At 37.3% G+C, this 13,968-nt stretch overlaps 1 protein-coding gene across 1 annotated transcript in view; it reads left to right on the plus strand.

Moving 5' to 3' along the window:
- Nucleotides 1–13,968, plus strand: part of obscnb (obscurin, cytoskeletal calmodulin and titin-interacting RhoGEF b) — a 533,110-nt gene that overhangs the window by 380,944 nt on the left and 138,198 nt on the right. The window contains 5 exon segments of the mRNA XM_059971780.1: nucleotides 1,395–1,595; nucleotides 4,441–4,520; nucleotides 6,965–7,138; nucleotides 8,905–9,064; nucleotides 10,603–10,719. Coding sequence (XP_059827763.1) covers nucleotides 1,395–1,595; nucleotides 4,441–4,520; nucleotides 6,965–7,138; nucleotides 8,905–9,064; nucleotides 10,603–10,719 — 732 coding nt within the window.

The following is a 13,968-nucleotide window of genomic DNA, read 5'->3' on the forward strand; positions in this document are numbered from 1 at the left end:
TCTATCAGATTCAATATTCAGTATTATTTAACGGCATTTTCAGTACACAAGTGTGAAGAACAAAATAATTGTTACTATGGATCTGATGCAGCTCAAAAACATAACACAATAAGATAAGAACACAATGATAATGAATAAACACACTAAATATGAATACATAAAGTAGCATATATGAATAGATGTCCATAAAGTGATGCTGAGCACAGGAGTGTCTGCATATAAGGACGTTCACAGGAAATGATAAAGTTGGGGGTTTGGATGGGTAAGTTAGCTGGTGGAAGCATTGATCAGCCTTGCTGCTTGGAGAAAGTAACTGTTTTTGAGTCTGGTGATCCTGGCATGGATGGGATGCCACCTAGCCCCCACCCTGATGGAAGTGGGACGAGCAGTCCATAACCAGGATGGGTGGATTCCTTCGTGATGTTACTGGCTCTTTTCCAGCACCTTTCTATATATATATATATATATGTGTGTCCTTGATGGCAGGTAGGTTGGTGCCAGTGATCCATTGGGTAGTTTTGACCACCAAATGTAGAACCTTTCTGTCTGCCGCAGTGCAGTTTCTATACCAAGCAGTGATGTAGCTTGTTAGGATGCTCTCTACTGGGTATCTGTAGAATGACTTGAGTATAGACATGTATCATCCAGCTCTCATCAGCCTCCTTAGGAAGTCCAGGCATTGGTGAGCTCTTCTGATTGTGTAGAATGTGTTCTAGGGCCATGAGAAGTTGTGCAGGATGTGCACTGCCAGGAGTTTGAAACTGCTTGCAGTTTCCACTGCTGTGCTGCTGATGTAAAGAGGGGTACAATTTGATTTTAATCAAAACTAGGCTAGTTGCTGTCATAAGAGTGGAATGTGTTTGACATTTGAGGACAGGCTGGGGTTTAGCTATGTTGACTAACATGTCTTCCATTTAGACTTTTAGCTTTGTACATGAAAGTGTAATTCTTGTGAGAAGGACAGCATGACAATGAAAGTAAAACAGGTTATCTTAGTGCAACACACATAAAATGCTGGAGGAACTCAGTGAATCAGGCAGCATCAATAATCACCTCCTATCATCGTACATCATTCCCTTTCATCCCCCTCCACCACACACCTATCTTTCCCCTCTCACCTGGACTTGCCTATTACCTGACACCTTAATCTCCTCCCCTCCTCCCACCTTCTTATTCTCGCTTCTGCCCTCTTCCTTTCCAGTCCTGATGAAAGGTCTCGGCTCAAAAAAATCATCTGTTAAATTCCTTCCATAGCTGCTGCCTGCCCTGCTGAGTTGCTCCAACATTTTGCGTGTTGCTCAAGACTTATAGTCTCTGCAGAAACTCATGTCTCAGATTATCTCATTGCCTAACAATTTTTAAATAAACTTAATTCCATCCTTTCCTTGTGGCAGATTTTTGACATTTACATGGCTACAGCAGACTACAATCCATTGCCAACAGAGAAAGAGTCCATTCACCTAAAAGAAGGACAATTTGTGGAAGTTCTTGACTCTGCACATCCGCTCAAGTGGTTGGTTAGGACAAAGCCTACAAAAAGCACACCAGCCAGACAGGGCTGGGTTTCTCCTGCCTATCTAGACAAAAGACTGAAGGTGAATTTTACAAATCTGGTTAAGTATTGTTTTATGTATAAATATCTGTAGAAATATTAAGTTGTTTCCTTTTGAAGAGAATTATGAACTCTATAGATTTCTATATTCATACAGTACGATGCATTTAATACTGACTGTATTGTCAGGGTACAACAAAAAATTTGCTTGCCACCTATTTACCAATCCTGGATTTAGAAAAGTTACTTTGAGTGCAATTAGACTTGAAGCTTCGATTTTAAAGGCATGCACTTTGCAGAAAGTAACCAGATAAAAATAGCCATGCATTTTACCTAATATAGTCTTCAGAAAAGTGAAGATAGATAGTCACTGCAAAAAAATGATGTTGCTGTTTTGAAAACCAGTTCTCAATGTATCACATAATCAGAAATTTGAAGACTTGCTAGCACACTAAACTTGTCAATTGTCGGGTATTAGCAGCACAGAAAGATTCATTGTTTAAGTATAGCTATTTTCTGATAGGTACAACTGAGCCATTCTTTAGATCTTAAGTGCTTCCAGTTTTGCCAAACCACCTTGTCCCAACTGCCTTTTCCTCCATCTGACCAGCAGATTAAAGTTCAAAGTAAATTTATTATCAAAGCACATATATGTCACCCTGAGATTCATTTTCTTGTCGGCATATTCTTAAGTTCAGTAACCATAATAGAATCAATGACAGACCGCACCAACTGGGTATACAACCAGTATGCAAAAGACAACAATTTTGCATATGGAAGGAATTGTATTTATTTATGTAAATACAAAAAGAAGAAAAAGAAATAGCAATAATAATAAAAAATGAGCAGTAACTATCAAGAATGTGAGACAGAGTCCTTGAAAGTGAGTCCATAGTTTGTGGTAACATTTCAGTGATGGATCAAGTGAAGTTGGATGAAGTTATCCCCTTTGGTTCAAGAGCCTGATATTTGAGGGGTAGTAACTGTTCCTGTACCTTGTGCGAGTTCTGAGATTCTTGAACCTTCTTCCTGATGACAGCAGTGAGAAGAGAACATGGCCTGGTTGGTGGGGTCCCGGATGATGCTTTCCTGCAAAAACACTCTGTGTAGGTGTGCTCAATGGTGGGAAGGGCTTAACCCACGTTGGACTGGACCATATGCACTACCTTGTCATAGGATTGTTTGATCAAGAGGATTGATCTTTCCACACTAGGCTGTGATGAAATCACTTGACGTTAGCTGCTTCTGCTGTAAAGGTAACAGGTCTGGCCAGAATTACACCAAATTTTGACACCTGTTTCAAAGTTCTTATGAACTCTGTCCATCTCATGTTTGAAAACCAAGCTGGAATATGTTCTATTCATCAAATATATTTAATAGTCAGAAAATAAAGACAGATACATGAGTAAAAACCTTTACGTTACATCTCTGTCTAACTATGCAATTTATAGTAATTTGTAATAAATAGTTTGTACAACAGGACAGTCAATATAGCATAGAAATACAGTTGTATCAGTGTGAATTAACCAATCTGATGGTCTGGTGGAAGAAGCTGTCCCGGAGCCTGTTGGTTCTGGCTTTTATGCTGCAGTACCATTTCCCAGATGGTAGCAGCTGAAGTAGTTTGTGGTTGAGATGACTCAGGTCCCCAGTGATTTCACAGGCCCTCTTCACGCAGCTGTTGTTTTAAATGTCCTGAATAGTAGAAAGTTCACATCTATGGGCTGGGCTGTCCGCACCATTCTCTGGGGAAAGAGAAACAGAATTAAAGAACTGGGAAAGTAAGAAAACAAGTTAGTTTTAAGTGGTGGGGAGAAATTGATTGGGGGAATATTTCTGACTGAGTGGGCTTGATGATGCACTGTTGATAAAGTTATATGATTGATAAGTTAATGAAGGAGGACAGAGAGAAAGGATACATGAAATAAAATTAAACAAGTGAAACGTACAGCTGTAAGAAAAGCCCAAAATTGCAGACTATCAACAGAACCAACGAAGTGTGATACAGAAAAAGAAAGATACCTGAAGTTGTTAACTTTAATATTGAGTACAGACAGAACAAGCCCAGAGACAAGATGAGGTGCTGTTCCTCAAGCGGACATTGGGCCATAGTCAAAGAGAGTTTAGAGGCAGAGTGATGCAGCTGGTAGATCTGATGCCCCATGCCTCATTGGTGTAATAACCCCGGCTCAGTCCTGACTTTTGATGCTGACTGTGTGGAGTTTCTATCTTCTCCCTGTGATTATGTGGTTTCCTCCCACATCCAAAGATATGTGTGCTTTTAGATTAGGTGGCCACTGTAAATTGCCCTCTTTGTAGTGATTTTTGGAAAGGAGTCATAGAGTTACTGTATACACTACAGCTCAGAAACAGGCTCAGTTCATCTGTGCCAATAAAGGTGTCTGCTTGTGAAATTTTCCTATATTTGACCCATATCCTTCTAAACCTGTCCTAGCCATGTAGCCTAAATGATTAAATAAAAATATAAGCTACTCTAATTTATCATTTTCTGATTTTATAAATCACAACACTGAATTGATTGGAAGTTGCATTGTAATTTCTAGATCTACAATTATTTGCACAATATATTTAATGTACAAAAATACAATTTTGCAAAGCTACCCTCATAGAGGAAATAAAATTATATCATTGCTAACAAATATTTAAATGTATACATAATAAATTATACAAATTACTTATAGGACCTTGTTTTACACAGGATATTGCAACTGAACACTTTGTGGTTCTGAACTGAAGCTACATTGAGTATTTATTGAAATCTCAGTATTTCTGCCACTGGGCAGTGTTTTTTTTCCACTGATAATGTAACCTAAACTAAATGAATGTTCAGTATATGTGTTTTCTGCTGATTAGATTTAATTCTTTAGTTCTCAGCTGAACTTCCTCTGGAAAGCACTGAATTCTCTGGAGAGATGGAAACAGAAGATGAGTACAGGAGAAAATTATAGTGAGTAAACTTGAATCCATTTCGACTCTACTGTTCTATTTTAATTATGTCCTAAAAATAAGAAACCTGGACACCAATACTTGATACTATTACCTTTCAAATTAATTTTCAGGTTGGCTATTTGTTTCATGCCCCCAACAGTACAAAATGTGGTGTATTTGTTTGAAAGGGAATTGGCTGCAGGAGTCTCATGCTTGCTATGCTTGGTGGTCACACATCACTGAATTAAATGGAGATTTTATTCCACTTTCAGTGCAATTTACTACAACCTGAAGTCCAACCTTTACATAGTTAAAATAGTAAAGGTAGAAATAACCACTTGTTGTCACTCACCAATTACTGAATTTGGCAAAGCCTCAATATTCATCAACACCCTCTCCAAGACCATCAGTTTTACAGTGAAGAATATCCCAAATACGTGACTTGGGGATGTAGACCAAAGAGTATAGTGGCCAACGGTGTCTGCAATTAGGATAGGAAGGCTTTAGGAATCAACCAAAACCTTTAGAGTGCCTTAGCAAAGCACAAACCTCTGTGTCGGTGTTTTCTTATCATGTTTGTTACGAAATCCCGAAACTGGATCACTTAACCAGCAAAGATAGAGAGGTCCGTTGAAGTCTGATGGTACTATTTTTTAAAAGTCTTTATTTATGAAGGGGCACAAAAGTATGATTAATACAAACATTCAGATAATATACATCGTCACTACTCAATCTAAAAGCGCAGGTCTAATAATAACCATCAATAAGAAACAGCTCGATCGTTTGCCTAGGGGATAATATATTGTCTGATGGAAGTATAAAAGTCACTCAATTCCTGCAGGCTTCAGCCTTTGTGGGGGGACACTGCTGGGTTTTCACTTGTTGGAGAGAGAGAGAGAGAGATTGGTGAGAAAAGAAACTTGCCTGGGTCTTTTATGAAGCAAATCCGTTGAATCAGGGGAACGGGCTTCCCCGTTGTTAGCTAAAAGCGGTTTTCCGTGATTCCAGGCACGGAATCCAACGCACGTAGCTTCCTTCAAATGGCTTCCCGCTACTACAGGATTGTTAGCGTTTCTTCTGGTGTGTCTGAAGGGGTTGTTCCCCCAGACCCTCTTTTATACTTCCTCATGGGGTCTCAGATGTCAATCAGGTTGGGATGATGCAATCTCTCTCTCAACCAGCCCACTTTGCCCGAGGGCTTGCACGTAGCATAGTCCCCAATCCACAAACGTGGTCTCCAGGAGACAATGGTCAATGTCGCATTATTTTGCATCGCGGTGGAACGAGGTATTCTGCACGTCTCTCTCTCCCATTTCCTGGGCCTCCTGAACGGACTCAATAGTGATCTTGCGATTCTCACAAAGGAGGGGGCTACCCCGCACCCTTTGGCCCCTCAGAGCTGTGGTACATTCATAACATGTTTAACATCCTGACAATAATGGTTACCTGAATTACAACAGAACCTGACTGAAGGAGTTACCAATGATGACAGTAGTACTAATGCAATGTATATTTGCAGCCATTACCTAAGCTACCCATACCACAAAAATAATCTATTACTGGACAGTAGTATAACTTATAGCATCTGCAGCTCAACATCAGGAAGACAAAAGAGATGGTGATGGTCTTTAGGAAGACTAAGCCTGCATTGCACCCTGTTGCTATTGATAGTGAGGACATGGAAGTGGTGAGGACCTACAAGTACCTGGGGGTGCACCTGGATGACAGACTTGAGTGGAGCACCAACACGGAAGCTGTACAAGAAGGCCAGAGTCATCTCTACTTCCTGAGGAGACCGAGGTCTTTTGGAATATGCAGGCATCTCCTTCACATGTTCTGCCCATCTGTTGTCGCCAGTACAATCTTCTATGCGGTGGTGTGCTGGGGCAATGTCATCAACACAGTTGATGCCAACAGGCTCAATAAACTGATTAGAAAAGTTAGCTCTGTTATAGGAGTCAAACTGGACACACTGGAGTCTGTGGTAGGACAAGGGATCCTATAGAAAATTCTGGCAGTTCTGGACAATGTTTCTCACCCTTTGCATGCTAACTTGGCTGAAAAGAGCAGCACTTTTAGTAATAGACTAAGAGAACTGTGCTCCTCTAAAGAGTGCTATATGAAGTCATTCTTACCCTGGGCCATTAGGCTCTATAATGAGTCGACCTATAGCTGGGGAAATGATGACTGTTTGAGGTAGCTTGCTAAAAAAAATTTCTTACTTCTCTCCTAATTTGTATATCACTTGTAATGCTACTTTGACACTAATTTGGGATCAATAAAGTATCAATCTTTCTATAATTTAGTAACAAAATGAGTGGCATCAGTAATTAATGCAACACTTTGTTGCATTATTTGTTAATTTGGAAAAAGTCTTCAAAATATTAATCAAAGAATAAAAGGAAATGTGCAGTATTATTCAGATCTTCCTCTTACTGAATGTTGTGATTGATGTGATTACAGCCTCCTTGTACAAGATCTGATCCAAACTGAAAAAGAGTTCACAAGAGATTTGCAGTTCTTTGCTGAGCATTACATCAAACATACAGAAACAGCACCCGACGTACCACCTTCAGTAGTGAACGGCAAACAAACAATTTTCCGAAACATTAATGAAATTACTGATTTCCACACCAGGTTTGTAATATGAGATTGTAGAATAACCGAATGCAGATTCCTGTATGCTTACATTATAAAATTACTTTGAATATGATGTGCTTTGTGAAATGTTTATTTCACAGAGACAGGTGCCAGAAAATTGTAACTTTTGCCCCCACTAACCATTAAAATATGATGAAAGACACCTATCAGTTTCTAAATGAGCTAAGAAGGTAAATGTGACTTGGCAGTCTAGTGTGCTTTACATGCCACTTTCCACATGGTCTGATCAGAAGAAATTAGATGCCTGGCTTGTTTTGCCATCCTGAGGAAATACTTCTTGTAACCATCATTGGGTTCTGGACTGTACATCAGAATCATTACCGGCATGTGACGTGAAATTTGTTAACTTAGCAGCAGCAGTTCAATCCACTGACCATTGGTCTAACTGGTCTAAGGATGGTTGTCAAGTTCTGAATCTGTTGTGCATTTTAGTATCACAGTAACCTGTCACAGTCATCCATAGCTTTCCTCTCAGGATTCACATCAGTTGTGACTTTTCTTCATCCTTACTTTCAGTAAGATAAACAGTAAGCTCCAAATCTACCTCTGCAAGGTGAAAATATAGTACTTCATTTACTTAGCATACACATGTGCATTCCATATTCTTCCTTACACCATTTCCTAGAAACGAAGGATCTTGGCCCGAAATGTCGACTGTACTTCTTCCTATAGATGCTGCCTGGCCTGCTGTGTTCCACCAGCATTTTGTGTGTGTTTCTTGAATTTCCAGCATCTGCTGATTTCCTTGTGTTTGTGAAGCAAGGACTTAAATGATTCCCAGATGGTCGAAATTTATCAGTGTGACAATGCTGGAATTCATTATTAAAGTGGCAATTAATATTGTCTATAAAGGTGAACCAGTAGATGTAGTGTATTTGGATTTTCAGAAGGCGCTCTATAAGGTACCATGTAGCAAGAGCCCTCTCATTTGGTTGTAATACACTGACATAGATAAGGGAGTGACTAACTAACACAAATCAGTGTTAGGTTAAATGGACTAGTTAGTAATCGGTAACAAGTGGAGCGCCATGGGGATTAGCGCTGCAGCTTCATCTACTTGGCAGAGTGGCCTAGGTAATAGAGGGCAACACATCCCTACAAAATACTGGAGGAACTCAGCAGGTCAGGCAACATCTAGGAAATGTATAGATAGTCAACATTTCAGGCCAAGACCCTTCTTCGGGACCAAGTAATAGAGACACTGGTTCACAGATCCAGTGACTTGGTTCAGTCTAGACATGCAGATTTTTTCCTATGACAGTATAGATTTTTCATAGGTGCTCCAGCATCCTCCTATGTCCTGAAGACATAGTGGCTGGTAAGTTAGCAAGCTATTGTAAATTGTCCTGTGTGTATGTGAGGGGATAAGAGTAATGTGTGGAGAATAAAATGGGACCATGGAGGATAAGTATGAATGGGTGCCAGATTAAAAAAACAAATATAGTATTACTTGGTGTGTGGCCCGGTGGTTAAGGCATTGGTCTAGTGATCTGAAGGTCGCTAGTTTGAGCCTCAGCTAAGGCAGTGTGCAAATCCATGGTCTCTCGAGACTGACAGATACCTATTAGTATTACAAGCACCTAAGGTTTTAGTTATTATGCTAAATAGAGCCCTAACAGCTCCAAAGGGAGCTGTTCACTCCTTAAATTGTGGTGAAGCTGAAGTCCCAAGTTCAAGAGTGAGACCTGCCGAGGATTTTAAATAAAGCTTGACAAGTCTACTATGTTTTCCTATTTTCTTAGCACGTTCCTGAAAAACCTCATGAAATGCCAGACAGAAGACGATATTGCGTTATGTTTCATCAATAACAGCGATGGATTTGATAAATACTTACAATATCTGGTTGGAAGTGTACAGGCTGAATCTCTTATCACTAATCCAGCCATCCAGGACTTTTACAATGTAAGTAGTACATTAAAGAACATTAAGCCAAACTCGTGAGATATCAACTTTGTTAAAGCATTTAGGCCTATAGTTCCATTAAATAATTCATTTTGTATCATAGAGAAACAGAAATTTTAATTTTTAACTTTTAATTCATGTTTATCCATCCATAAAAATCTCCTCAGTTAAATAATGGCATTGTTTCTGCTTCCTAAATAGATTTCTAGATAACAACACGAGAAATATAAGCATGAGCAGGTCACTTATCCTCGAGTCTGCAGCAGCTTTCAATGTGTCTGAGCAGTAGTTGGAGAATAGCTTCTGAATTTTTAAAAAGCCACAGTTTTGGAATCAGTAATGCTGTTTTGTTCCAATGTTTTTATGGGAAATCAAAAAAGTCTTTACTGAAGTTTTCAGCCATATGTTATGAGAGACAGACATAGGGTCAGCAGAGTCCTAACCATGATCTGGAGAATGAGAAAATGGGCCACAGGGTTCCTTTTGAGGAAGAGGGAGCCAAAGAAAGTGGAATAAGAAATCCAATCCACAGAGGACAATTAGGGATGAATGCTTTGTGTATCTAACTGAGGAGCAATGCCCCAGGAGATATGTTTGCAGAAAAAGAGGGTCATACACATTCATAGCATGTTGTGAGTTCATCTGGCACAGGGAAGAGTGAAAATTGCTGCCATAGTGTCTTTGAAAGCCCTTGTCCAAAGTTCTTCCATACCATAGATGTAGAGAGAAATCAACAAATTGGGAGATGACAGGGAATTTAGTTGTTCTTCTACCTTCAAATGTCATTTAATCAATCTTGGCAATTAGATGCATTGAAGGATGAATACATTAGTCACAGTAACAGTTCAGAAAATAGAAATTTTTTGCAGTCATAAATTTACGACATAAGCCTTCAGAATAATTCCACCACTTGCAAAGAACAAGTCAGGAGTGTGATACAATATTTTCCACATGCCTGATGAGCATAGATTTAACTCACTCAAGAAGCTTAAGTCCAATCAGAAAAATGAACCTACTTGAGTGGTATATGTAGCATTCACTACCCCGACCATCATTAAACTGCAGATGCATGTTTCCATTTCAAAATGACTAAGAAAAAGCAAATAGCTCTCTCAAACCTATAACACTTCCCATTGAGGAGACCAAGGGAAGCAGGTCCCTTGGAACATTACCTGTGGATGTGCATCTAAGTCTCAAGTCATCCTGACTTGTATTTCCATTTTCTCATCATCGTGGATCTATATTTTGGAATCCCCTATACAGTAGTACCAGGAGAATACGTTCACCAAAAAGGCTGGAACAGAGTAACTCTCCTTCAGCACATTCTCACGGGGAATTAAAAATCGAGAAAAATTACTGGTATTAGCAGTAATCCCTTAAGTAATTGAATTTGCCATTTTCCTTGAGTGCAGTATGTATTCTGTTCTATAGCGCTTGTATACCTGATCACTGGTAGTCAAATATGATTATATTGTTACGTATTTTGTGGAAAACAGGAAATTTGCTTGCAAATTGAATGCTAATATTATTGTTTGCAGAAATATACAGAAGAAGTAGCTTCTACACAGGACCAATCAGAAACCCCAATTCTGCCGATACATACTTACTTGGATAAACCTCCTAATAGACTTTTGAAGTATCAAACTGTTCTGAAGGTGAGCCATGTTCTTAAGTAGTTTGGAATTCTAATGGATACCAAAAAGTGTCAATAGCCTGCCACTCATAAAACAGAAGCATTAACTGTAAGTGAATGGCTTATAATAAGCATTGAGACTTTTGGATTCACTGTATTTTGTTTGTGTGGGAGATCTTACAGATTGTCAGGTATGAGGTTGTAGACATAACTGAATCATGGCTGAAGCATGGTTATAGCTGAGAGCTGAATGACCAAGGTTACACATTGTATCAGAGGTAGAGGAAAGTAGGCAGAGAGGATGGCAAACCTCTGCTGATAAAGAATCACATCAAATCAGGTTGATTGGGAAAATCAGGTTGATAATGGATCTCAAGAGAGTGAATGCCTACAGGATAGATTTTTAAGCAGCTTATCATTGAGCCTACTACAAGATCAGCTATGGATTGGGTGTTCTGTAATGAATAAGAGGCGATTAGGGAGCTTAGGATAAAGAAACCCTTAGGAGACAGTGGTTGACTTCAGCTTGATATTTGATAGGGAGAAATATCTGACATGGCAGTATTTCACTGGAATAAAGGGAATTACAGTGGAATGAGAGAGGATTTGGCCAAAGTTAACTGGAAGGAGTTGCTGGCAGGGATGACTACAAAGCAGTAATGGCTTGAGTTTCTGGGGAAAGTGAGGAAGGTGCAGAATATGTGTATTACAAAAACAAATACTCAAATAGCAAAATAGTACAACTGTGGCTGACAAGGGAAGTCAAAACTAACGTAAAAGCAAAAGAGAGGGCATACAACAAAACAAAAATTAGTGGTAAGACAGACGTTTAGGAAACAGATTATTCATTTCATTCAAATAGACATAAAACATATTCAATGATAGATTTTTTCCTATTATCAACAAATATTCAAGATAGAGTGAAAAATATGGAATATAAAGCAAGAATATTGTCAGATCATTCTCCTATGATAATGATAGATAAAGAGGAATCAATTTATAGATGGAGATTTAATTCAATATTACTAAAACGTCAAGATTTTTGTGATTTTATGAAAAAGTGGATTCAGTTCTTTTTAGATACAAATTCACATTCAGTTGATAAATTTATATTGTGGGAAGCAATGAAGGCATATTTGAGAGGTCAGATAATAAGTTATACTTCTAAAATTAAGAAGGAATATATGATAGAAATAGATCAATTGGAAAAAGAAATTACAAAATTAGAAAAAGAATCTCAAAGAAATATGACAGAAGAAAAACGAAGACAGCTTATTAATAAGAAGTTACAATATAATACACTTCAGACATATTGAACAGAAAAAGCAATTATGAGAACTAAACAGAGATATTATGAACTAGGTGAAAGATCACATAAGGTCCTTGCATGGCAGTTAAAAACAGACCAGACTTCTAAAACAATAAATGCAATTTGAACAAGAGAAAATAAAATTACTTATAAACCTTTAGAAATTAATGAAATTTTCAAGAATTTTTATTCTGAGTTGTACAAATCAGAGTCACAAAATGATAATGTCAAGATAGAAAGGTTTTTATCACAAATAACTCTTCCAAAATTAAATGCGGAAGAACAGAAGGGATTAGATATGCCTTTTACATTGAAAGAAGTCGAAGAAGCTCTAGGATCATTTCAAAGTAATAAGTCTCCAGGAGAAGATGGTTTTCCACCTGAATTTTATAAAAAGTTTAAAGATCTATTAATTCCTCCTTTTATGAGTTAATACATCAAGCAGAAAGAACGCATAAACTTCCAGGATCTTTTTCGACAGCTATTTTAATAGTATTGCCAAAAAAAGATAGAGATCTTTTAAAGCCAGCATCATATAGACCTATTTCTTTATTAAATACTGATTATAAAATAATAGCAAAAATCTTATCTAACAGATTATCTAAATACTTACCAAAATTAATACATATGGATCAAACAGGATTTATTAAAAATAGACAATCGGCAGATAATGTAACTCGGTTATTTAGTATAATTCATTTGGTGCAAAAGAGGGAGGAAATGAGTGTGGCAGTTGCTTTAGATGCAGAAAAAGCATTTGATAGATTGGAATGGGATTTTTTTATTTAAGGTATTAGAAAAATATGGATTAGGAGTATCTTTTATAAAAATTGATTAAAACCTTAAATACTAATCCCAAAGCTAAAGTAGTGACAAATGGTCAAATTTCAACACCATTTCAGTTAACAAGGTCAAAGAGGCAAGGTTGTCCATTATCACCTGTTTTATTTGTGTTGGCGATAGAACCATTAGCTGAATTAATTAGAATGCACCCAGATATTAAGGGTTTCAGAGTTAATCGGGAAGAATACAAGATTAACTTATTTGCTGATGATGTTCTGCTTTATTTAACAAACCCATTGCACTCGTTGCGTAAATTATCCTATAGATTAGAAGAATATGGGAAAATATCAGGTTATAAAATAAATTGGGATAAAAGTGAAAATTTACCTCTTACTGAAGGAGATTATAGTCAGTGTGGATTAATAACTCAATTTAGATGGCCGGCAAATGGTATAAAATATTTAGGTATAAGAGTTGATAATGATATAAAGAACTTACATAAATTAAATTATTTACCATTATTGAAAAAAATTCAAGAAGATCTTGATAAATGGATGATATTACCAATAACATTAGTAGGTAGAGTAAATACCATAAAAAATGAATATATTCCCTAGACTACAATACTTATTTCAATCACTCCCAATACAACTTCCCCAGAAGTTTTTTCAAGAGTTAAATAAATATGTGAGGAAGTTTCTTTGGAAAGGTAAGATGTCAAGAATATCATTGGAAAAATTGACATGGAAATTTGATCTAGGAGGGTTACAACTTCCAAATTTCAAGAATTATTATAAAGCAAATCAACTTAGATTTATTGCATCTTTTTTTGAGAAAGAAAGACCGACATGGATTAGAATAGAACTAGATAAAATAGGAGAAAATACACCAGAAGATTTTATATATAAATGGGAATCTAAATGGATACGGGAAAAGAAAGAATCTCCTATATTAAAACATTTGATTGACTTATGGAATAAGATAAATGTTGATGATGAGACAAAGAAATCTTTATTAGCAAAGAGATCTTTAATTCAAAATAGACTTATTCCTTTTACAATGAATAATCAACTTTTATATAATTGGTTTCAAAAAGGGATTAGATATATAGGAGATTGTTTTGAAGGAGGTATATTAATGTCATTTGATCAATTAAAGAATAAATATAAAGTATCAAAC

This window comes from Hypanus sabinus, chromosome 6 (genome assembly GCF_030144855.1).
Source record: "Hypanus sabinus isolate sHypSab1 chromosome 6, sHypSab1.hap1, whole genome shotgun sequence".
Taxonomy (NCBI): Eukaryota; Metazoa; Chordata; class Chondrichthyes; order Myliobatiformes; family Dasyatidae; genus Hypanus; species Hypanus sabinus.